The sequence below is a fragment of the Carcharodon carcharias genome, chromosome 1 (genome assembly GCF_017639515.1).
Source record: "Carcharodon carcharias isolate sCarCar2 chromosome 1, sCarCar2.pri, whole genome shotgun sequence".
NCBI lineage: Eukaryota > Metazoa > Chordata > Chondrichthyes > Lamniformes > Lamnidae > Carcharodon > Carcharodon carcharias.
Window position 1 is genome coordinate 67,330,080 of NC_054467.1, and position 25,924 is coordinate 67,356,003.

General features: G+C 44.1%; 1 protein-coding gene across 2 annotated transcripts in view; it reads left to right on the forward strand.

The window, feature by feature from the left end:
• dclk2a (doublecortin-like kinase 2a) overlaps positions 1-25,924 on the forward strand; it is a 670,049-nt gene that overhangs the window by 241,334 nt on the left and 402,791 nt on the right. Inside the window, exons 4-5 of one of the 2 annotated variants that reach the window (XM_041199370.1) lie at positions 11,649-11,753; positions 12,862-12,909. In XM_041199370.1, the coding sequence (XP_041055304.1) occupies positions 11,649-11,753; positions 12,862-12,909 (153 nt within the window). The remainder of the gene's footprint in view (positions 1-11,648; positions 11,754-12,861; positions 12,910-25,924) is intronic. The other variant, XM_041199378.1, reaches the window with a different exon arrangement.

Sequence of the window (25,924 nt, forward strand, 5' to 3'; positions counted from 1 at the left end):
ATGGGCTGAGCCGATGACTGCAAACTGGTTTCGCAATGTTGTGAAACCGATTTTTAGCCTTCTCACCATATTGTTCGCTCACGGCATCGAATACACCCGATGCCAGCAGGCACAGACTATTCCTCCCAATCTGCTGCCCGGTTTAAGTTGGCCAGCAGTCCTTCAGAGCTCCCTGCTCTTCTTTGAATGATGCCATGGGATCTTTTACGGCCACCTGACAGACAGGGCCTCACCTCATGTAAGATGATTGCTACATTGTTCATAACTTTGCAGAAGATTGGCAGTGACCCCAGAGAAATGGTTTAATTGTCCATGTACACCATTTAGCTGAAGTGAAAAATTGGAGATTGAGAAAATACGAACACTGCAAAAGGCGGGGTGAGAACAGGCCAGGTCGGAGAAAGACTGGATGGGTGGACAATATCAGAAGCTTGATGGAGGGGGACAGTGGTGTGCAGAATTGCACTAAGCAGAGAGAGATGCCTACAACCCCTCGTGGACTTTGGTTAATTATGGATGGATGGTATACCATTTTTCTGGTGTATTCACCAAAAGTTATGCCAGGAGATAAAAGAATCCCCAATGGAAATTCTACCTTGGGGTTTTCATGAAAAGAGGGAAAATATTGGCTAGGGAAAGGAAAAGTAAATGACAAAGGAAGGCTAAAACGCCCTGTGACATTTTGCTATGTTTGAACATTAACATTGTCTAATAGTAATAGGTTCGGTGGAAGTCAACGATAATTCAAACAAAATGTCATTCCTGTTCCTTTTAATATCTCTGCTTTAGCGTTGAGCTTGACACCATCCAGGATAAAGCAGCCTGCTTGATTGGCACCCCTTCCACAAACATACACTCCCTCCACTACCAACAAACAGTATGCACCATCTACAAGAAGTGCACTTCAGCAACTCACCAAGGTTCTTTAGACACCTTCCAAACCCACGACCACTACCATCTAGAAGAACAAGGTCAGGAGATACATGGGAACACTACCAACTGGAAGTTCCCCTCCAAGCCACTTACCATCCTGACTTGAAAATATGTCGCCGTTCCTTCACTGTCACTGGGTCAAAATCCTGGAACTCCTTCCCTGACAGCAGTGTGTGTGTACCTACACTACATGGACTGTAGCAGTCCTTGAAGGCAGCTCACCACCACCTTCTCAAGGGTAATTAGGGGTGGCAGTAAAGGCTGGCCTAGCCAGCGACACCCACATCCCATTAATGAATTACAAAATATAACAATTTGCACTTACATTGCATCTTTAACATGGTAAATCATTCCAAGGCTTTTTTAAAAATTTATTCATGGGATGTGAGCGTCGCTGGCTAGGTGCATCACTGGACCACCAAAAAAATTGATATTGAGCCAAAAAAGAAGACATTAGATGACCAAACACTTAGTCAAAGAGGTAAATTTAAGGAGCATTTTAAAGCAGAAGAAAGGTGGAGAGATATGGGAAGGGAATTCAGGAAATTAGGGCCTAGGCAACTGAAGGCACAACCACCAATGGTGGGGCAAAGAAAGAGGAGGATGCATATGAGGCCAGAGTTGGAGGAACACAGAGTTCTCAGAGGGCTGTTAGGCTGCAGGAGGGTAGAGAGAGAGGGAGATAAACCTTGATATGAAAATGGGATACTTGGGTGATGGCAGCACTTCTTCTGGCACTCAAATTTCAACCAAAAACTCAAAAGAAGCTCAGAGACCAAAAGTCTGGAGAAAAAGTAGCAATCAAGATATGATAGCCCAATTATTCTGGTCAGTGGCGGAGTAGTAGTGATGAGGTGAGTTGGGAGGCTTTGTGGTGAAGCCCAATTCCAGCAAAGTCATGCCCCCTTTTTCATCATTAACTGAGCACATGCCTCTTGAGATCTGTCACAGCTCATTGGATTCCACTGTTTTAATGAACCTATCTTTGTTGGGTTCCCCTTTCAAACTCACACCCCTGACACTGCTCAGTCTCCACCCTGACATTATTCATCCCACCTCCGTCAATGCTTACTTTCCACCCCCGCATTCCAACAGTGCTCACCCACCACCCCCCACATTACCTGATGATGCTTACCACAAACTGCACCCCTGGCAGTGCTCACTGTCCCCACATTCCCTGACAATGCTCACCTCCCAACCCGCAAACTTGACAAAGCTCACCCCCACGTCCCCGACAATGCTCACCTCCCATCCCGTAACCCTGACAATGCTCACCCCACCACCATGCCCTGACCATGTCCACCGTCCCACACCCCCTGACAATGCTCACCCTCCCCCATCCTGCAACCCTGACAATGCTCACTCCTGCATCCCCTGACAGAGCTCACCTCACACCCCGTACCTCTGTCAATACTCATCACCCCCTGCCAACTTCCTGAAAATGCCTATCCCACCCCTGCACCCTGACAATGCTCACCCCACCTCCGCACCCCGACAATGCTCATCCCACCCCCGCACCCTGACCATGTCCACTACCCCCACTCCCTGACAATGCTCACCCCACCCAACAATTATCATCCCACCCCTGCATACCGACAGTGCTCATTCCCATCCCTACACTCCTCAACAACATTCACCCACACACCCTCACAGATCCTGACAATGTTTACTCCTATTCTGCACCCTGACAATACTCACTCCCGGGAATGCTGACCTTCCTCACTCCCCGACAATGTTCATGCCCCCCACACTCCATGACAGTACTGACCCCCAACCCCAACCCCTGACAATGCTCACAACCCCCACACCCCCAACAATGCTCCTTCCATTCACATCCCTGATGATGCTCAACCCCTGCATATCCCTGATACTGCTCACCCCCTCCCACATCCCTGACAGTGTTCAGCATCTCCACACACTCCTGAGAATGCTCATCCCCAACAATGCTCACCTCTGCCACACCACCCAATAATGCACACCACCCACAAACCCCAACAATGTCTACACCGCCCAACAATGCTCACTCACCCCCCTCTCTCTGACAATGCTCACTCATCCAACAATACTCACCCCCCCACCCCCCCCAATCCCCACAACAACTCTTACTCCCCGACATTGTCCACACCCTCTCATGGCCCCCCAACAATGCCCACACACTCCAACACTGTTCAGCCCCCTCTCCCCCAGTGAGGGCTCCCACACAGTTATTTTGGCATACCAGTGTAGTTGCAGGTTTGGGCATAATTTGGCTTCCCGGAACATCTGATGCCATTGAGAGTCTCAATAATGGTAAACGTCTCAGCATTCACTGCTGGCATATAGGGATAGAAAGATCTGAGCCGATGTGAGTTTGTGGGTGATAGAATTTACACTGAATCACATTGAAGGGGCATTGCACCAAATTTAATTACTTAAGAAAATAGTCCAGATGTTCTTGAAACCAAACTGTTATGCCACTAAAGAGTAGAAATTATGGTAAGTTTTTTATTGGATTCCTGTGTGGAATGGAGATATAGTTTGCCCTGGTAGAAGTGCAGGACACTCTGCCTCCTTAGGCTTCGAGGAACTTACATCACAAAGGATGTTTGACTTGCAAGGCAGAAGTACCTGGTGAAAACAAAATACCAGCTTGGCCATTTCCAAAGTAACAGTTTATTTACATTTATTGTTATTTATTATTCATTAGTGCCAAGTTGGGCCAAAACACATAAGAACTCCTATATTTCACATGTATCATCTCCATCCTGGTCAATTTTTTTTAGTTCTGTATCCCCCAATATATTAATATACTAATTTATTCATTTTCAAATCCTCAGTTACAAATTCCGCTAAGGCTCTCACCCCATTGTAATTTCTCAACTCGTATACCTGCTCTAACTCTCGATTCCTGCTCAATGTCCAATTGCTGTCCCCACATAAACAACAGGTGAAACATTTTAGACTTGATTTTCCAGACAGATCTCTCATAAAAAACAGTGAACTTTATTCACAGAGCTTCAGCAGCAGTTACATGCTTCCATCAAAATCCACAACTAGGTAAAACACCACCCCTAAGGTTCCCTGCACTTAGTGCTGATTCGTTCACACTGTCACATGATACTACACAGTACAATAAATCTTAAAGCTACAGTCACTACATTCCTCTCCCTTTAATTTTTACAATTTATAATTTCAAGAACAATTACATTCATGACATTACAAATATACATATGGGTCATGAAATTATAAATTAAGTCTCTCAGGTAGTTTCATGATCTGGATGGAACGTCATAGCTCCACAACCTTAGAGTCTGTTACTGAATTTTCATTTTCTGGAACCATAGAAACATCAGATACCACCTTAGGCACAAGCAGTTCAGTGTTATCCACTCCGACGGAGACATCTGATTTGTCTATCCTTGGTTGATCAATCACAACAGGGACCACAGGTTCTACAATGGTTACAGGTGGAACATCGGTTTGTTGGGGTATTTCCCTTCTTCTCAAATGATGCACATATTTTCAGGTGATCCGGCCCTCCACTTCTACGTGGTACGACAGTGGTCCAGTCACAGAAACTATTACACCAGATAACCAATTCAATCCACTACTGAAGTTTTGTACAAATACTGTTTCACTGACAGTAAATTCTCGCTCTCAACTATGCAAATCATGTGTTACTTTTTGATTCCCTTGACGTTCTCTACCTTTCCCTCCAAATTGGGAAGTACCAGGCTTAATCTCGTATGAAGGCGGCGCTTCATAAGTAATTCTGAAGGTGTTGAATCTGTAGTAGTGTGGGGGGTTGTTCTATAGTGAAACAGGAAACGTGACCCAAGTCTCCAATGATCTTCCCGACAATTTTTTCATCCCAACTTTAAAAATTCGTACTGCTCTCTCAGCCAATCCGTTAGATGATGGATGATACGGTGCTGTCTTTACATGTTTGATACCAATTAGCCTCATGAGTCTTTGAAATTCAGCACTAGTGAATGCAGTACCATTGTCTGAGACAATGACTTCCAGAAATCCATGTATGGAAAAGCTTTGGCGTAACCTTTCTGTAATCGCATCTGACATTGGCGACCTAACTTTGTACCCGTCTAACCATTTGGAATGTGCATTGATTATTAGTAGAAACGTGCCTAGAAATGAACCTACATAATCTATATGCAGTCTCACCCAGGGTCGACCAGGCCGTTCCCAAAGTTGCATTTCGGCTGCAACAGGCAACTTCTGTAGTTGCTGGCACTGGAGACAGTGTTTAACCATTTTTTCTATATCACTGTCTATACCTGGCCACCATATATAGCTCCTTGCAAGCATTTTCATTTTGGAAATTCCAGGATGTGCGCTATGCAACTCAGTTGAGAGAGGTTCCCTTCATAGTGAAGGAACGACGACTCATGTACCCCATAATAAGATACCATCCTAACTACTCAATTCATTCCCTTGAGTGAAGAATGGCGTCAATTCTTCGGGGTTTCGTTCCTGGGACCATCCTTTCAATAATTGTTCTCGTACTTTAGAGAAAACTGGATCATGATTCTCCCAGTTTCATATTTGTCTTGCGCAGACTGGCGAAGAATCCAGGTAGTTCATCACTAATACGATCTCTTGGGGAGTTGGAGCATGTTCACTGCTCTCCTGCAAAGGAAGGCGATAGGGCATCTGAATTGGCTATATGCAACCCTGGTCTGTGCATAAAAGTATATTCCTGTGATGATAAAGTCAAAGCCCATCTTTGAATTCTTGCAGAAGCTATGAGAGGGATAGCTTTCTCTTCGCTAAACAGACCCAAGAGTGGTTTGTGATCAGATTCTAGAGTAAAATGTCGACCATGTACATACTGATGGAATTTTTTAACTCCAAAAATAATCGATAACCCTTCTTTCTCGATTTATGAATAATCCATCTTGGCCATAGAGAGGGTTCTGGATTCATAGCCTTTCTGAACCGTTGTCCATCTTGTGAGATAGTACTGCTGCCACGCCATAGTGGGATATGTCACAAGTTAGCACCAATTCTTTTGTCAGGTCGTAGTGCACTAACAAATTCGAAGAGTGCAAGAGCTGTTTAACTTTCGTGAAGGCTTCTTCTTGAGGTGACTTCCGAGACCAACGTTGCTTTTCCCTTTAATAATGAGGGTAGAGGGGCTAGGACCATTGATAAGTTGGGTAGGAATCAACCATAATAATTTACCATACCCAAGAATGACTTGAGCTCTGACACATTTGTAGGTGGGGGTGCCTCCTTAATAGCTTTAACTTTCTCTTCTACCAAGTGTAACCCCTGGGCATCCACCCGGTGGCCTAAGTAAATGACTTCACTTGCCTGAAAGATACACTTTTCCTTTTTCAAGCACAGCACTGCTTCCAAGAATTGTTTTAAGACTTCTCCCAAGTTAGCCAAGTGTTCACTTCTGTTAACCCGCTTATTAGGATGTCGTCCAGGTGGACCATGACTTGAGGTAGCCCTTGTAGCAAGCTCTCATCGTCCTCTTGAAAATCATGCAGGCTGAAGAAATGCCAAAGGCAGGCATGTGTATTGATACAACCCTTTGACTGTGTTTATGGTTACAAATCCTCTGGATGTATCATCCAGTTCCAGCTGCTGATGTGCATGACTCATATTTAATTTAGTGTAAATTCTCACTCCTGCTAATTTGACAAACAGATCCTCAATCATGGGGATAGGATAAAAGCAAAATACTGGAAATCTGAAACAAAGGGTATTTGTCTGACTTGGCAGCCTTGTTTACTGTTAACTTGTGATCCCCACAGATACGGATGGTTTGATCCAGTTTCAAGACCAGGACTATGGATGCTGCCCATTCGGAAAATTGAACTGGCTGAACAATACCCCGCTCTCTAAACAGTTTAATTTGGTGTCAACCTTCACAGGGCATAAGGCACAGGCCCTGGCTTTAAAAAACGAGGAGTTGCTTCAGAGTCAACATAGATCTTAGCCTGGAAAAACTCAGCAGGTCTGGCAGCATCGGCGGAGAAGAAAAGAGTTGACGTTCCGAGTCCTCATGACCCTTCAACAGTTCTGTTGAAGGGTCATGAGGACTCGAAACGTCAACTCTTTTCTTCTGCGCCGATGCTGCCAGACCTGCTGAGTTTTTCCAGGTAATTCTGTTTTTGTTTTGGATTTCCAGCATCCGCAGTTTTTTGTTTTTATAGATCTTAGCCTGTAGGCCCTTGATTTTCCCCAGTTTCTCTCAAAAGACCTTGTCATATTTCTTTAGCAGCTCTGGCAGTCCCCCTGCTCTCAGCTGGAAAATTTCAGATCAGTTTAGTTTAATTTCTTTTAACCAATCACGACCTAGAAGGCTTGGTCCTTCACCTTCCACTACAATCAAAGGGAGCTGTGCTGCCTGGTGCTTCTATTAAAGAGGTACAGTGGTAATACCTTTCACTTGTATGGCTTCACCAGTATATGTTTTCAATTTGGCTGAAGTTTGTTCCATATTCAATTGTTGAGTACCCTTGTTTAAATATTTAAATATGTGCTCCCCCACTATAGTGGTTGATGCACCAGTATCCAGTTCCATAATCAAAGGTTTTTCATTGAACTGCAGAGTAACAGTGATTGGCTCTGTTTTCAGGAATTAGCGGTTTCAAGTTCTTCCACATTATGTACTTCAATCAGTTTAGTTTGCTGCCCGGGAGTCTGTCTCAACCTTGCTTTACATTGCTTCAGTATGTGCCCTCTTTTATTGGCAATAATGGCACTACACCTCTTTAAAACAGCAAGTTTCAGGATATGGCTACTTCCACATCGGTAACAATTCATTTTCAGATTTGCTGCTGAGCTGTCCGCTGTATATTTTTAAAATTTTCGGGTAGCAGGGACTGTCTTCCGCTTCGCGGCTGATTCCTTGGTTTTCGCATCACATCTGGAGGTCCAACTAGAAAAAGGTGTCATTTTGTACCCCCTGTAAGGCCTGCGAGTCCCACTTGGCTATTTCCAATGCTCTTTTAAAATTGGTGTTCATTTCAGCTAATAACTGTTGTTGAACGGCATCATCATGCACACCGCAGACCAAATGATCCTTTAACATATCCTTTAGGGTCACAATGTTCGGTTAGCTGTTTCAGCTTCGCTATGTATGTTGCTATGGTTTCCCCCAGGGCTCTTACTCTCAAATTAAATTTCAACCTCAGCATGATTATGGAGGGTTTGAGTTGAAAATGACCCTTTACAAGGTCCACCAACTCACTGAAGGTCTTCGAATCAGGAGCGATCGTGGCCATCAAGCTATGGATTAAATTATAAGTTTTACTCCCTCACGCTTAGGAGAATTGCTTTTATTTTTTCCTCCACCGTTATTTCATTTGCTTGGAAACGGAAACTAAAATGTTCTATATATTGATTCCTATACTCTGTGGATGAGTAGAAGGGGTCGATCCTGCCAAAAAGTGGCATACCTGGTGGGTATAATTTCCTTTTCTTCTGTTTAAAACAATATACTCACATTCATTGGGCGAGGGGCAGTGCTGGAACCAATTTATCCTTATCACTAGTTGTTATAGACTTGATTTTCTAGACAGGTTTCTCATAAAAATCAGTGAAATTTATTTACAGAGCTTCAGCAGCAGTTACATGCTTCCACCAAGATCTACAACTAAACAAAATTCCATCCCTAAGGTTTCCCGCACTTAGTGCTGTTTGTTCACACTGTCATGTGACACTACACAGTACAATAAGTCTTAAACCTACAATCACTACATTCCTTAAAACTACAGTTACAACAGAGATGTTTCAGTGTAAGTGTGGTGGTGGTGGTATGTTTCAGATCCCTCGGAGGCTGAGTTGCTGTGGCAATATGCACTTTGACATGCGTGTTGTAGCCTGGAGCAATGCATAGTGATGGTAGAGGCTCCAAAGTTCAGTGTAAATTTGAGTTGCTGTATTTTCAGATTGTGATCTAGTTGTAAGTGCTTTCATACGGTGCAAGACCTATTTAAATGCACACTGGAGGTAGAATCTTACTGCCTTCCATCAGGAACAAATGCGAATCTCATCCCTGACAGTTTGTGAGATCCATAGGCTTAGAGGACCACCAGCTTTGAATGGTGGCCCCACCGTGGAGTTGCTGGGCTCAGCACTCAGTGGAGGCTGCTCCAACGCCAGAAAAAACCTAAAGGTGTCCTCCGCGTACCTCTCATTGGCTGCCTAATTGGTAACTATTGGCTACCTGCCACTGCTGGGGAGGTAGCGACTTCCATTGTTCCGGGTGATCTTGCTGGAGGCAGCAATGCATCTGCCCACCAACATAACGCTCTAATTTGCAAGGTTGCTTCTAGTTCCACTTTCAAACATGCCTCCATGGGACCAGGAAGATTCAACTTTGGGTGTTAAAGTATGTCTTTGAGACTACTGTGCAAGTCAAATGTAATACTTTTGCAACTCCCTTACATCATTTTTAATGGGTCTTCAGCATGCAAGTCTTAGTGGTCTCATTAATTTAGTTTTGGATTGCGGCCGAATGTGTGAACCTATACTTCAGGTACCCAGTGACACTTGCACAGTATAAAAGCACCTGTACAAGGTTCTACTATAAATAAGCCTGGATAATTTAACTTCTCAGATTTACAATACCTTGTACAATTGAAAACAAAGATAACAAAACACAAAGTGCTTATTTAATTCATAACTGAAGTTACAGTGAAATCGTGATATGTCAAACAAGGATGACACATAATTTTTGTTATGTCAAAGTTGTCAACCAATCCCATCAGCAGAATAGCAAATCCCATAGAACACCTGTGATAAACTGAAATTCCTCACTGGTAACTCCAGATTAGCCAAACTTGTCTAAGCTTGTCAATATGACCACACCAACCAATCAGAATGGAGTTAGACCACACAAGAGCGCAAAATAGAGTGCTGAACAAGCCAACATTTGGTATCGAGATCTCCCTGTGAAAGGATATGCATCACCTGGGAGTAAGGATCAACTTGTGAGAAAGTTAAGCGTTGTCAATCGGAGAGAAGGTGAAGTTGATACAGCAAGCAGAAAACTGTGGAGCGAAGCAGGACATGGACACTGCAAAGGAGCGGGAGATTCCACCATCAAATTTGTCCGCCATTATGAAACACAAGGTGAATATCTTGAAACAATTCAACCAACAGGTATGTTCTCCAACAAAACGTGGTTCAAGACAGCCCGAGCAGATAATGGTCCCATCTCCAGTCCAATCCTGCAGGAGAAGGAAGTCAACCTGGCAAAGAAGCTGGGCCTCATGGAGTTCACCTGCAGCAACAGGTGGCTGGGCAACATCGTCATCCGTGTGGTGAGGATGCGGAAGTAACAGCAAGTGGCAGATGATTGGCTCCAAAATGGTCTCGACCACATCTTGAACGAGTATGCATCAAGAAACATTTTTACACGCATGAAACCAGACTGTTTTACCATCTTTGTCAAACTGCTCTTTGATGTTTAAAGGTGAAACACAAAGGGGAGGATTTTTCCCTCGTCAGACGGGCTCAGTGGGGGCGGTCAAGAAGTCGACCACCACCCACGATTGGGGCCAGACCACAATTTCACACTGGCAGACCAATTAAGGCCCACCCAGTGTGAAATGTGAGCGGCAGCGCTCAGCACTCCGTGTGGTGGGGGGGAGGAGGGCGCGGGCAAGCACGAATTTCGCACAGGTGCACACTGGAAAAGCTCCATGCCTCAGGGAGATGAAGTTTAAAACACCATAAATAAAGATTTTAAAAATGACTCTGTCATATGATCAGGGACATGTTACAAATGAAATTTAAATTTTATTTTTATTTGCTGTTGGAAACCTCATCCCACTCCTGGATGAAGTTTCCTAAAAAATGCAAAGGCCGCTTGGCTTTTATGCCTGCCCACTAACCGTAGGGTTGGATGGGTAGTTCAATTATGACTTTAATGGCCTTGATAGGCCTTTTAATTGTCGGTGGGTGCACTGCCGGCTCTGGCACATGTCCGCCGACCAAAATATCGTGCGAGTGCACAATGACGTCGCCCAATGTCATCACGCAACATTTTACACTCGGTCAGGCCACGCGCCTGCCCGTCACTCGAGCTAAAATTTCTCCCCATAATGATGGAAAGCAGAGCTATGGCCTGCGCCAACATGGATGGCAATGAAAAGCTGCAGCTTCTTGTGATAGGCAAGTCCAAGAAACTGCATTGCTTCACGAATGTCAAGGTGCTATCCATGCAGTACAAGGTTAACAAAACTGCCTGGATGACATCCAGCCTTTTTTAATGCCATGACCCGGCCTTTTGCAAGGTCAGGTCATTGTAAGGTGTGAACAAATTGAATAAAGACTTTTTCACACGTTTACTGCTTTACTGTGTTTTCATTTGGCATTTGAATCTGTTATTTTTGACTTCGGCTGCATTTGTAGGCATATCAGGTTACATAGAGATGCATTCATGTGGTAATGAGGCCTCCTTGGCTATCACGAAGCTCTACTTAACCCAAATTTGGAGGTGGCTCTCTGAGAGTCAACTCATCAAGATTTTACTGTATTCCTTCTCTTGTATAGCTAAAACTCTAACTTCTGCTGCCATACTCGATATGAAACCATAATTCCATGTTAAAGACATCACAGTTGAAGATAAATATGGAACTGCATTGTAATATAGATAATACACATTTTACAATCAATAAAGATATGAAATCCATTTATTAGTAAAAGTCTGAAATGCAAAGGATAAAATAATAGGGCTCATCCTTTCTTTTCAGAGTGTCGTGTGATGAAATCATCCTACTCACGCTCTGGTAGTACCTCACGACATTCCGGATCAAAAAGTCCTGGGCCATCTCGGCGAAGCAGGTCTCCTGCATCAGGTACAACTTTTTAAAATGGCAGTATAGTAAAAACATCAAAAAAGTGAAGGACTTCTTTGAACAAGCCCCTGAGGAAACTGTGTTTGTGAATGAGCTGGCAGGAAGATAATTTGCCTCTATGTACAAAAAAAGACCCCTTCCATTCCTAATGTATTATCTTGTGTCTAAGTTGTTCTCTGAGTGACCATTTCTGACCTTTATCCCTTACAGTTCAATTGATGTTTACGTCACATGAAAGGCTTTTGAACGTTTCTCCAAGTAACTATTGTAAATAAATGTATTGTGTCCCTAGCTGATTGGCAGAAAAATCACCCACGTACTACAGATACGAGGGAGCAAATCATATTTATTATGAATTGGAGACTTTGTTAGACATTTAACCCTTGGAGTTTTAGAATTGATAACACTTTAGGATTTTCTTTGCTTCCCGTTTCTCAGATACACACACAGTTTCCTTTCCCAACAAACGACCCCTTGGTATAAAATGGCTGATATTGAATTAGCTGCCAATTATACACCCCGCTGTACTTTCAGTTGCAAAGGAAAATCAATCGAGTTATAAAATGGGCTACCAATTTGATATTGCAATTTTATATTATTAGTTAAAATTACCCCCACTTTTTTTATAAGACAGCTGCACATATATTCTTTCATAATGCACCAACAAAAAAGGCACCTGCATGTTTGAACTTATCCATGTAGCAGAATAAAGCTGTGTTTAATATAAATAACACACTCCGAATCTTTGAATGGAAACTCAATGCCCTATTTCACATAGTCAGTTTGCAGTCATTATTAAACAATTATTCTTCAGGTCTGTTTCTCAAGATTGCTTGTCTATATTTCAGAAAATTGTGTCTCTCATACCTGTAAGCATAACGGACTGTGCCCTATGTGTGATTGTATATTTGTGATCTCTGATATGTCCTCATCTCCTTATATTAGTCTTTGTTACTCAGCTAAATGTTGTCTGTAATTGTACTAATTTTTCTTTTGTTCTTAACCCTTCTTGTGTTTTGAATTTGATACTCTTCTATTTATGATTGTGTGGTAACATCTCTCCTTAATGTTTTTTCCTTCTGCTTGTGTGTTAACTGAATGAGTACAGTTAAAAGAGGAGGTTACTACACAGCTTATTCTCCAGTCAAATCCCCAGGTGAGCCCCTCTTTTCATACAATCCCATCTCACACTTTGTTATGATCCTTGAGGCAGGTTTGTCTGAACAAAGATAATATCCACAAAGAGCCTGAGTTTCCCCTTCCCAATAGCTAACTCATAACTGAAAGGTGGAGTACATGTCCATATAGTGTTGGTGTTTATACCTTGATCACCTAGATGTTTTACAGCTTAAACTTGTTGCTAGTATAATTACCAATGTCAAATAATAGCAAAGCTGTTTTTGGTATGTAAATCCCATTTACTACTTGAAACATTCGGAAGGTGAAATTGTTCTTGGGCAGTAGTGCAAGAAGAATAATAGCAAATCAATAACTATTTAAACCCCCTATGAAGTCAATGTCGTAGAAAATAGGGCACTGTGGAAAACTGGTGGCCTCATGTTATCACCCTCACACGATCACCGAAGACTGATTCCATCCCTCTGCATCTTCCAAATACCAACCATTTTAACAGGATAGAACTTCTGGACTGGATTTCATGGAGGTGACAGGGATCCCATGGCAGGAGACCCATGTCACCTCTGTTAGGGAAGGCCTGACAAATTAAGTGCCACTCAGGCACTTAACTGCACAGCGGCGGGCCTTCCCTGTGAACAAAGACCCTGGAGGCAGAAGTTCACCCCCCGCCAATCAGAGGCCACCAGATTTATGAAATGACAGTGCCACCAGGGAGGTGCTGGCTGCTGCTGGTACTACACCCATCCAAGGCCTAGAATCATCTCTGGATCCCAGGCCACAAAAGAGGGATCATGGGAGGGAGGGGGCCGTGGGCACTGGGGCCCACAGGAGAGGAGGGATGGTAGCAAGGGCAGAGGGTGGCTCTCAGCAGGCCCTCCCTTCCTCATGCTGGGTCCCTCAATCAGGCATTGTGTGTCTTTGAGTGAGAGATCATATCTGGGAGCCTGGAAGCATCCCTGCACATGATGCCAAATCCTGAAGCAGGTGCCAAATGCGGCTGACCACTTCCCTAGATATGCGCAACCTTCGGTGACGCTGGTTCTCAGTCATGTGCAGGAATGACAGGCACTGTCTATAGACCCTGGGTCTAGCAAGGCACCTACAAGCAACTGCTTACTGCAGATCTTTAGCTGCATGTGCAGCAGGCCCTTCTGCTCTCTTCTTCTCTGGTCTCTGTAAGTCATGAAGCATACCGCTAAATCACCAGGCTCCATGATCCTCATGTTTTCGTCCTTCAGGATCAAAGACAGAGACACATGGGTTAGCATATCACAGGATCACAGAATCTTTACAGTGCAGAAGGAGGCCATTTGGCTCATTGAGTCTGCACTGCCTCACTGAAAGAGCAATCTACCTAATCCCATTCCCCTACCTTATCCCCGTAACCTTGCACATTCTTTCTTTTCGGATAGCAATCCAATTCCTTTTTATTTCCCAAATATGCTTACAACTTTCACCTCTCTATCACCTTCACATGGTCCATCTTCTACACTTCCCTTCCCTTCCTTGACCTCTATGTCTCCATTTCTGGTGATAGACTGTCCACCAATATTTATTACAAGTCCACCGACTCCCACAGCTACCTCGACTTACAGGTCCTCACACCCCGCTTCCTGTAGGAACTCCATCCCTTTCTCTCAGTTCCTTCACCTCCATCGCATTTGTTCCGATGATTTCACCTTCCAAAACGGCGCTTCTGGCATGTCTTCCTTTTACCCTAACCGATGGTTCCCCCTGACTGTGGTTGACAGAGCCCTCAACTGTGTCCGACCCATCTCCCGCGCCTCTGTCCTCACACCTTTCCCTCCCTCCCTGAACCATGGTAGGGTCCCCCATGTCCTCACTTTTTGCTCCACCAGCCTCCGCATTTAAAGGATCACCCTCCACCATTTCAGCCAACTCCAGCATGATTCCACCACCAAACACATCTTCCCTTCGCCACCCCCATGTCGACATTCCACAGGGATCATTCCCTGCGGGACACCCTGGTCCACTCCTCCATCACCCTCAACACCTCATCCCCTTCCCACGGCACCTTTCCGTGTAACACCTGCCCCTTTACCTCCTCCCTCCTTACTGTCCAAGGCCCAAACACCTCTTTCAGGTGAAGCAGCACTTCACTTGCACCTCCTACAACTTGGCCTGCTGCATTTGCTGCTCCCTATGTGGTCTCCTATACAATGGGGAGACCAAGCACAGACTGGGTGACTGCTTTGCAGAACACCTCCGGTCTGTCCGCAAGCATGACCCAGACTTTCCTGTCGTTTGCCATTTCAACACCTCATCCTGCTCTCATGCCCACATGTCCGTCTTTGGCCTGCTGTAATATTCCAGTGAAGCCCAATGCAAACTGGAGGAACAGCACCTCATCTTCCAATTAAACATTATCCAGTCTTCCAGACTTAACACTAAGTTCAACCATGAACTCTCTCCTCTATTTTCAACCCCCTTTTTTAATCCCTTTCTTAAAGTTTATTTTTATTTACTTATTTTCATTTTTATTCATTTATTCATTGTTTAATCCCCTTTTTTTACCCCCCCCCCTTATCCCTTTTTCTATCTTTTTCCCCAACCACTGCCCCCTCCCCCCATCCCACCCCCAAAAGGGCCATCTGTTACTTGTTCCATGTTGTGCTTTCACAGAGCGCTGGCTCCTGTTCTGATATTCACACATTTTGCTTTCTTACCTTTACACTCCCTTTGTCTTGTGTCCATGACATCTTTGTCAATCTCTCCTTAGCCCTTACCAATCGCTGGCCTTCTATCCAGCTTCACCTGCTCCACCTCCCTTAAACAGTATAAATTTCATCACATTTCTACTTCTCTTTAGGCTCTGAAGAAGGTTATATGAACTTGAAATGTTAACTCTGTTTCTCTCTCCACAGATGCTGTCAGACCTGCTGAGTTTTTCCAGCATTTTCTGTTTTTATTCCCTTTTGAATACCTCGATCAAACCTGCCTCCACCACTCTTTCAGGAAGTTTGTTCCCGACCCCAGCCACCCTCTGGGTGAAAATTGTTTTTCTCACATCACTTCTACTGCTTTTGCCCATTATTTTGAATCTGTGCCCTCTAGTTCTTGATGTACTCTTGAGTGGGAACAGTTTCTCACTATGTACCCTGTCCATACCCCTCAGAGTCTTGATTACCTCTATCAAGTCTCCTCTTAGCCTTCTTTTCTCCAAGGAAAACAGACTCAACCCAATGTATCCTCATAGCTGCAGTTCTTTATCCCTGGAATCATTCTTGTGAATCTCCTCTGTACTCTCTCCAATGCCTTCACATGCTTCCTCAAGTATGGCACCCAGAACTGGACGCAGTACTCCAGATGAGGCCTAACTAGTGTCTGATATAAGTTCAACATGACCTCCTTACTCCTGTACTCAATGTCCCTATTAATAAAATCTAGGATACCATATGCTTTATTAACTGCTCTCTCAACATGCTCTGCCATCTCCAATGCCTTATATACATATACATCGAGGTCCCTTTATCCTTCACCTCATTTAGAGTTTCTCCCTTTATTTTATACTGTCTCTACATTCTTCCTGCCAAAATGAATCACTGCAAACTTCTCTGCATTGAACTTCATCTGCCATTTATCTGCCCAACCCACCAACATGTCCATTTCCGTTTGAAGTTCAAAACTATCCTCAGCACAGTTGACAATGCTTCCAATCTTCATATCATCTGCAAATTTTGAAATCGTGCCCTGCACACCACAGTCTAGGCCATTAATATGTATCAAGAAGAGCAAGAGTCCCAACACTGACCCCTGGAGAACGGAGAACTCCATTATAGACCTTCCTCCAATCTGAAAAACAACCATTTATCACTACTCTGTCTCCTGCCATTCAGCCAATTTCTTATCTAAGTGCCTACTTTCCCTTTTATTCCATGAGCTAGAATTTTGCTCACAAGTCTGTTGTGTGACACTGTATCAAATGCCTTTTGAAAATCCATATAAACCACACCAACAGCATTGCCCTTATCAACCTTCTCTGTTACCACCTCAAAAAACTCCAGCAAGTTAGTTAAACATGATTTTTCTTTAATGAATCCATGCTGGTTTTCCTTAATTATCCTGCAACCTGTCTAAGTGACTATTGATTATTGAATGTGTCCTAAAAAGCTCTCTTGGTTAAGCCTGAAGGCCCCTTCATGCATGCAGGAGAGTGTTGGCCACCACTTGGATGGCCAGTGTGTAGTGCGCTCATTGGCTATCCAAAATCCCACCCACCTCTGCCGCACTCCACTTGACCGATTGGCGGCAGCTTCAGCCATTGGACTGCATGCTGTGCTTTCAGCTCAGGAGCAGACGTTCTCCCAACCCGCACTGCAGGGCTGCGCTGTTAGCTTCATTCGTAGTGGATACTGGTCCAAACCTTAAAGACATTGCAAGGGGCTGTGAGCACCTGCATCAGTAATTGCGCTTTGACCACCTTTCACAAGGGTGTTGTACAACTTGTCTAGTTGGCCAGTTGCTCTGCTGCCCCCTAAAGCACACATTTATGTGCAGTCTGTGCCCGAGGGGTGAAAGGTTCTGGAGCGTTTGGTGGCACGTTCATTCTTTTGCATTGCTTGAGTGGGCAGAATAGCTTCAGAGGCCCGACTCCAAGGATGTCAATGGAGCTGCAGCTGAAGGGTCTTAGCTGCGGAAGAACGCTCACTTTGGACAAGCTTTCCAAGTGCATGGCCACTTCCCCCAACCCCCCTCCCCCCCACCCCCGGCATGTGCTTGTGTCTGTGCTGCCTTGCCCCACAAGCCACCCACCCCCTGAGGCCTGACCTGCACTGTAGCCCTTGCCCTGGCACCACACTGAAAGCCAGCCAGGAAAAAGTGACTTGCCTATCCCCCCCCCCTGTGAATGCACAGTGCCTCTTCCTTGATGTTCTATGGGCGATGCTCACGAGCACTTCACAAGGTTGTGTGCACTCACCTCTGAGTTCCCCTCGAAGTTCAGGTCACCAGGTGCATGTCTTTTATAGGCAGTCATGAAGCACACCATTCTGAAACCATGCTGATGTAGATGGTAAATTTAATGTAGATTTTGGCAAGCAGGGATTATAATTAGATGCAAATGTATTAAAATGATGTTCCTGACGAGCGGTGGCGAGCTATGCAGCCCGCCATTGACGGGTGGAGCGGACAATCGCAAACTAGTTTCACGATGGTGTGAAACTGATTTTTATCCTTCCTGCCATATTGTCGTCCCCACCCCCCCCTCTCCCCACCCCCCCCCCCCCCCCCCCCCCCCCCCCCCTTGCCCACCATGACACCCGACAACAACAGGGCTGGAAAATTCCAGCCATAGTAGTCTGAACTGTGTTGAATTAACTAGACATTTACGTGGGCAAATACTTATTTACAAATGATTTGATCCATGAAATATTCAATAGAAGTACAGGATTTCTGAGTGATCCACAATGACATAATTACTTAAACTGTACAGTATTACATAAATAAACAATCAGCAGTATCCAAAGGCCACAAAATTCAGCTTCATGCTACTTATTTACTGTTTTGCCTTTAAAATGGCAACCACATCAAGTGCCAGTCAGAAGTATGCAGAACAGGCAAATCTTAGTGTCAATCAGCAGGTAATTTCAATTTGACCCAAATGGCTGCCATTTGGAAGCTCAGCACTCCAGTTAATGAACTCTCTTAAATTTGCACAGCTGAACACAACTTCAGCAGAAAGTAGAAGGAAGGACTGCTGCACTAATGATCATGAACCAACTTTTAGGTTAGTTGCTAATTAATTTTTACTAGTTGTTGCTGTGATTATAGAAGTGTTTGGTGGTTTCCAGTGTTGTTTAAAGTTGCAAAAATCTGCAGGGAGTGGCATGGCACATGTTGAAGGAATTTGTCCTGACTTCTAGTAATCTGCACAGACAAGTTACTTCCAGACATGGTTGCTGTAGTTTGCATTCCCTTGTATTACTGCAAAAGAGAGAACTGAGCAGAGGCGAAGAAGAGCAGGACAAGCTGCTAGAAGAAGGAGGAGGAGGAAAAGTGGGGGGTGGCTTCTCAGCAGGAGGACATAAGTACCCAGGGTTTTCTGCTATCTGAAAATCAATGAGAATCAGTGCGTCAGATATTTCCAATGCATGACGGAAATCTTTATTGAAATCCGTCATCTGCTCCAGCCATAACTGCAGCATCAGAACAGGACAAGGATGGCATTCCCAGTGGCTGTGAAGCTGACCATGGCCATGGACTGTTATGCATCTGGTCACTTCCAAGCTGGAACTGGCGATATTTGTAATATTTCACAGCTTGACAATCACTGTTGCATAAGGGAGGTAACTGAAGATATGTATTCCAAGAGAGCCCAATGCCACAGTCACCAACAGTCCCACATTACCTTCCTTTTGTTACTGGCCATCATAGCATCCTCTTGACAACAAAGCTACCAGAAAACAAACATTTCAAAACCAGGTTTATGAATCAAACTATGCCATATTGCATACAAAAGTCAACCATTCAACATTGTGTATTCCTATTGTGTCTGCCTTCTGTGTGCCTTGCCCTGTCCTAGTTCCCCTACACAGTGCTACCAGTAGTTTCAGCATGGCAGGTGGAAAGCTGTTGACCTTCAGTTGGGGAGGCCTGGCTTCGCAATGCACCCCCTCAGCATGGGCAACAGCATTCATTCCTAGCTGGTTTTATTTTATTCTTTATGCTTTCATGGGGCGTAAATATCGTTTGCAAGACCCGCGTTTTTTGCCCATCCCTAATTGTCCTTGAGAAGGTGAGCTGCTTTCTTGAACAGCTGCAGTCCGTCTGGTGTAGGTATACCTATAATGCTGTTAGGAGGGAGTTCCAGGATTTTGACAGTGAAGGAATGGTGATATAATTCCAAGTCAGGATGGTGTGTGGCTTGGAGGGGAACTTGCAGGTGGTTCTGTTCCCATGCGTCTGATGCCCTTGTTCTTCTAGATGGTAGAAGTCACGAGTTTAGAAGGTGCTGTCAAAGGAGCCTTTGTGAATTGCTGCAGTGCATTTTGTATATAGTACACATTGCTGCTACTGTGCGTCAGTGGTGGAGGTAACAAATGCTTAAGCTGGATAGGGTGCTGATCAAGTGGCCTGATTTGTTCTGGATGGTGTTGAACTTCTTGATTGCTGTTGAAGCTGCACTCGTCCAGGCAAATGGAGAATATTCCATTACATTCTTGACTTGAGCCTTGCAGATGGTGGACAGCTTTTGGGGAACAGGAGGTGAATTCTCACAGAATTCCCAGCCTCCGACCTTCTCTTGTAGCCACAGTATTCATATGGCTAGTCTAATTAAGTTTCTAGCCAATGGTTACCCCAGGATGTTGACAGTGGGGGATTCAGCGATGACAATGTCGTTGAATGTTAAAAGGAGCTGATTAATTTCTCCTTTGTTGGAGATGGCCATTGGCTGGCACTTGTGTGGTGCAAATGATACTTACCACTTATCAGCCCAAGCCTGAATAATGTCCAGGTCTTGTTGCCTATGGACATGGACTGCTTCAATATCTGAGGGGTCACAAATGAACATTGTGTAATCATCAGCAAGCATCCCCCCCTTCTGACCTTAAGATGGAGGGAAGGTCATTGATGAAAGAGTTGAAGTTGGTTGGGCCTAGGACACTACCCTGAGGAACTCCTGTAGTGACATCCTGTGGCTGAGGTGATTGACCTCCAACAACCACAACCATCTTCCTTGTGTCAGGTACGACTCCAACCAGTGGAGAGCTTTCCCCCAATTGATTTCAATTTTGCCGGGCTTCCTTGATGCCACACTTAATGAAATGCTGTCTTAATGTCAAGGGCAATCACTCTCATCTCACCTCATGAGCTCAGCTCTTTTGCCCATATTTGGACCAAGGCTGCAATGAGGTCAGGAGCCAGGTGGAGCTGGCGGAACCCAAACTGAGCATAGGTGAACAGATTATTGCTGTGTAAGTGTCGCTTGATCACCTGCACAGGACACACCTTGGCAATTTTTTACATTGCTGGGTAGATGCAACTGTTGTAACTGTACTGTAACAACTTGGCTATGAGTGTGGCTAGTTCCGGGGCACAAGTCTTCAATACTATTGCTGGAATGTTGTCAGGGCCCATAGCCTTTGCAATATCCAGCTATTTCTTGATATCACGTAGAGGGAATTGATTTGGCTGAAGATTGGCATCTCTTATGTTGGGGACCTCAGAAGGCGGTTGAGATGGATCATCTACTTGGCACTTCTGGTTGAAGATGGTTGCAAATGCCTCATCCTTGTTTTTGCACTGATGTGTTGAGCTCCCTTATCATTGAAAATGGGGATATTTGTCAAGCCTACTCCTCCCATTAGTTGTTAAATTGTCCACCACCATTCACAACTGGTTGTGGCAGGACTGCAGAGCTTTGGTTGTGGCAACCAGGGCACTGGTAGAGTTGCAGTAGAGGGAGGATGAATGCTGTCATCCTAAGAGAGGACTGCAGGTTCATGCTCCATGGTGCCACTGTCACACCCCGGGACAGTACCTTAGCAATCCTAGAAATCTATTGGGAGTAGACTGTTGATCTGCTATGATACTCTCCACTCTTTGTACACTGTACTCTGTAGCCATATGTTGGCATGAGTTTACATGTGAGAAGTTTGAGCTTCCACTGCACCACCCAGATATTGGATGGCTTCTACTTGTGTTCCAGCGGACGGTGATACATCACCAATCAGATGTACAGATGGGTTCTCAAGTGTTCCCCTGGAGTTGACCATTATTTCTATGCTGGAGAGTGGGCAGCTTTTTTTATTATTTGTTCATGGGATGTGGACATCGTTGACAATGTCAGCATTCATTGCCCATTCATGATAGCCTTTGAGAAGGCGGTGGTGAGCCCTCTTCTTGAGCTGCTGCATCCATGTGGTGTAGGTACATCCACAGGGCTGTTAGGGAGGGAGTTCCAGGATTTTGGCCCAGTGACAGTGAAGGAACAGTGATATATTTCTAAGTCAGGATGGTGTGTGGCTTGGAGGAGAACTTGCAGGCAGTGGTGTTCCCCTGCCTGTTCTTCTAGGCGGTAGAGATTGCACGTTTGGAAGGTGCTGTTGAAGGAGCCTTGGGGAATTGCTGCAATGTAACTTGTAGGTGGTACACACTGCAGCCATAATACAATGGTGGTGGAGGGAGTGAGTGTGTAAGGTGCTGAATTGCCTGCCAGTCAATCCTGCCATGCACCAAGCATTTCAGCGTACACACTCATTGGTCATCTTCCATAGGATGTCCTATTGAGGTGTTATCTGAATCCTGTACAACAGAAATTGTGTGCAGCTTCCCCCTCCAGAAAGCTGATGCCTGTACTCCCATGGCTACAGACACTTGTGCCCTGTACCTCACCACATGCAGATTCTGTCTCTAAGCTATCATCTGAAGTATGCACAGCATCAGTATTTGGAATGTTGCTGCAAATAGAAGAGTGAGTGATGGTATCACTGTCTTCCTGCTCTTTTTGGGTATCTGAAAAGGGAAAGGGGCAAGGATAAGGTTGTGGTGATGGGAGGGTGGGGGGAGCCAGAGGTGAATGCTTGGACCATCTGCAGCTTGTAAATCAGAAGAGATTATGGGATGAGGGATAGTGGGTTGTGAAAAGAAAGATTAATTATGAGCAATGCATCATCGTCAATGGTTTAAGCACTACCTCTGGCCATGCCATCTCTCTTGGCCGCTCCAATACTGGCAGCCATTGTCTCCTCCATGGTGATAAGGACATGCAGCCTTGCTTGTACCCTGCTGCTTAGGTGCTGTAGCCTCTGAGTGTGCACCACCTTGACCTGCAAGAAAGAGAAGCATGTTAGCAGTGTGTGAAAGCTGTAGGATGTGAGTGTGAGGTTTGCAGCAGTTTGAATATTGCTGACAGGTAGGACAAAGTAATGAAATGATTGTTTGAGATGTCCTGCTGTACTGCCCATAGAGGTTTCCAGCAGAAAACTAGAATGGTGCACAACAGGTGCAAAATCCAGGGCTATTTTTTTTTTCTTCCAAGTTCCAACTCCACACAGTGTGAGTGTGACACACAAGCCCAGATTTTTGATTGAAAGGTCAATTAATGGCCAGAGGGCATACTTGCCATCCAGTTAAGGAGGATTGGAGGGCTTTGGACTTTGGATAGTTGTAATATTATTCATAAAGAAAAAGAAAATAATTGTTACATCTGGGGTGCCACATTTTACTGCTGCACTGGAGTCATGTGCAGAGCAACAGTGTATCAGTCTATCAGTCTACTCACACAGAGAGATGCAAGAAATACACTCGACCAAGCTCCAACATTTTGAGTCTGAAGTGCGTTTATTACTAACTTATGGGAACAGAAGTCTTAACGTGGTGGCAGTAGGGTGTGAGTGAAAATACAAACATCTTAAACACCTTGAATTAGGTTGAAAATCAATCCAAATTACAGCCAGAGAGAGTGAAAAAAAATTGAGTCATGCGAAAATGAAATGGCCGCCGCTGCAGCAACACAAACACAACTTCGGCCCATGATGAATTGCAAAGTTGATGATGTTGTAGAGGTATTTGAGAAGTTTAAGCAAAAGTGCAGGCTGACATTCAGTAAAAGGCATTCTGAAGAGGAAAAGGTCAGCTGCATCTATTTGTGAGCAGGAGAGAAAGGGTTAGGTTGTTTAATAGCTGGGTGAAGACAACAGCAAATACCCATACAAAATTTTTGAATGATTCAGCACATATCTCCAGCGAAAGTCAAATCATTGGATCTACTGATATGAATTTTGCAGCCTGGCAAGAAACAGGTGAGACCATTGACAATTTCACAAGATGGAAAAATGCAGCCGGAAAATGTAAGTTTAAGGACACAGATCAAAGGCTGTTAGATCAGCTCATGTGGGGGTGGAACACCCAGAAATATAAAAAGAATTGAATGGAAAGAACTAACTCACAATATTGCATGCTGTAAACAATTCCAGAGCACATGAAACCACAAGTTGATAGATGAAAAAGCTTACTTCTCAAATGAGTAGCTTTCAGTTAAGTCAAGAGAAAGGCAACAGGGTTGACACTGTGAAACAGCAACAAAAGAATACACATACAAACATATGAATTAAGAGCAGAAGTAGACACTCAGCTCCTCAATTTGGCTCTGTCATTGGATAAGATCATGGCTGATATGATTGTAACTTCAGCTCCACATTCCTACCTAGCCCCTATAACCTTTCACTCCCTTGCTTATTAAGAATCTATCTACCTTAAAATTAATCGGCCTTAAAAATCTTCCACCGCTTTTTGAGGATGACTGTTCCAAAGCTTCATGACCTTATGAGAGAAAAAGTTTCTCCACATCTCTATCTTAAGGGGACGACCCCTTTTTTTAAACAATTCTACATTCTTCCACAAGAGGAAACATCCTCTTCATATCCACCCTGTCAAGACCTCTCAGGATCTATATGTTTTAATCAAGCTGCCTCTTACTATTCTAAGCTCCAGTGGATACAAGTCTAGCCTGATTAATCTTTCCTCATAAGACAGCCCACCCATTCCAAGTATTAGTCTAGTAAACCTTCTCTGAACTGCTTCCATTTATATACTTCCTTAAATAAGGCGACCACTACGCTACACAGTACTCCAGATGTGATCTCATCAATGCTCTATATAACTGAAGCATAACCTCCCTACTTTTGTATTGAATTCCCGTCACAATAAATGATAACATTCTATCAGCTTTCCTAATTATGTGCTGTGCCGGCTTATTAACCTTTTGCGATTCATGCACTAGGATACCCAGATCCCTCTGCATCTCAAAGCCCTGCAATCTCTCAACATTTAGATAATATGCTCCTTTATTTTTCATGCAAAATGGACAATTTCACATTTGCCCACATTATACTCCATTTGGCAGACCTTTGCCCACTCACTTAACCTTTTGTAGCCTCCTTATGCCCTCTTCACATATTACTTTCCTACCTATTTTTGTGTCATCAGCAAATTTAGCAACTTTACCTTCAGTCCCTTCATCCAGGTCATTTATATAAATTGTAAAAAGTTGAGCCCTAGCACTGATCCTTGTGATACACCACTTGTTACATCTTGCCAACCAGAAAGAGACCCATTTATGGCTACCCTCTCTTTCCTGTAAGCTAGCTAATCTTCCAACCAGGCTAATATGTTACCCCCTACACTATGGGCTTTTATTTTCTGCAATAACCTTTGATGTAGTACCTTATCAAATGCCTTCTGGAAATCTAAGTATAGTACATCCACCAGTTCCCCTCTATCCACAGTATATGTTACTTCTTCAAAAAACTCCAATAAATTGGTTCAACATGATTTTCCTTTCACAAAACCATATTGACTCTGCCTGATTACATTGAATGTTTCCATGTTATAATGTCTTTAATAATAGCTTCTGACCTTTTCCCTATGACAGATGTTAAGCTAACTGGCCTGCGGCTCCCTGTTTTCTGTCCCCTTCCCTTTTTGAATAAAGTAGTTACATTCCCTATTTTCCAATCTCATTGAACCGTTCCAAAATTTGGAATTAATTTTGGAAAATTAAAAACAATGCATCAGCTATGTCACTAGTCACTTCCTTTGAGACCCTAGGATGAAGTCCATCAGGACCCGGGGACTGGTCAGCCAGCAGCTCAATAACTGAGCCGAGGTCTTCAAGCCACAAACACTTACTGCAGTTGTCTTTGCCCTGGATCACACTGGCAACCAGGAGCTTCCATATGCTGCAGCCGCAACACATCACCTGTCCAGCCATCCTTAATGTGTTTTAATTAACTACTTAATTTTATTATTCAATTATTTATTTTCCTTTTTTTATATATTTTATTAAAATTACCACCAGTTCCTGTAATGGTTTAAACATTAGGAATAGAATAGACCTTCACCACTTACCAGATCTCCACCAAACACTAGTTCCTTTCCCTGTAATAGAATAAGAACCAATTCCTACAGGGTGAAAAAGTTAGAAGAAGCAAAAGGAAAGGAACACTTCTTTCCCCTCCTCACCTAACTCCCCCACTCATCCAACTCCCAGGTATACACTCAGTTCTGCACTG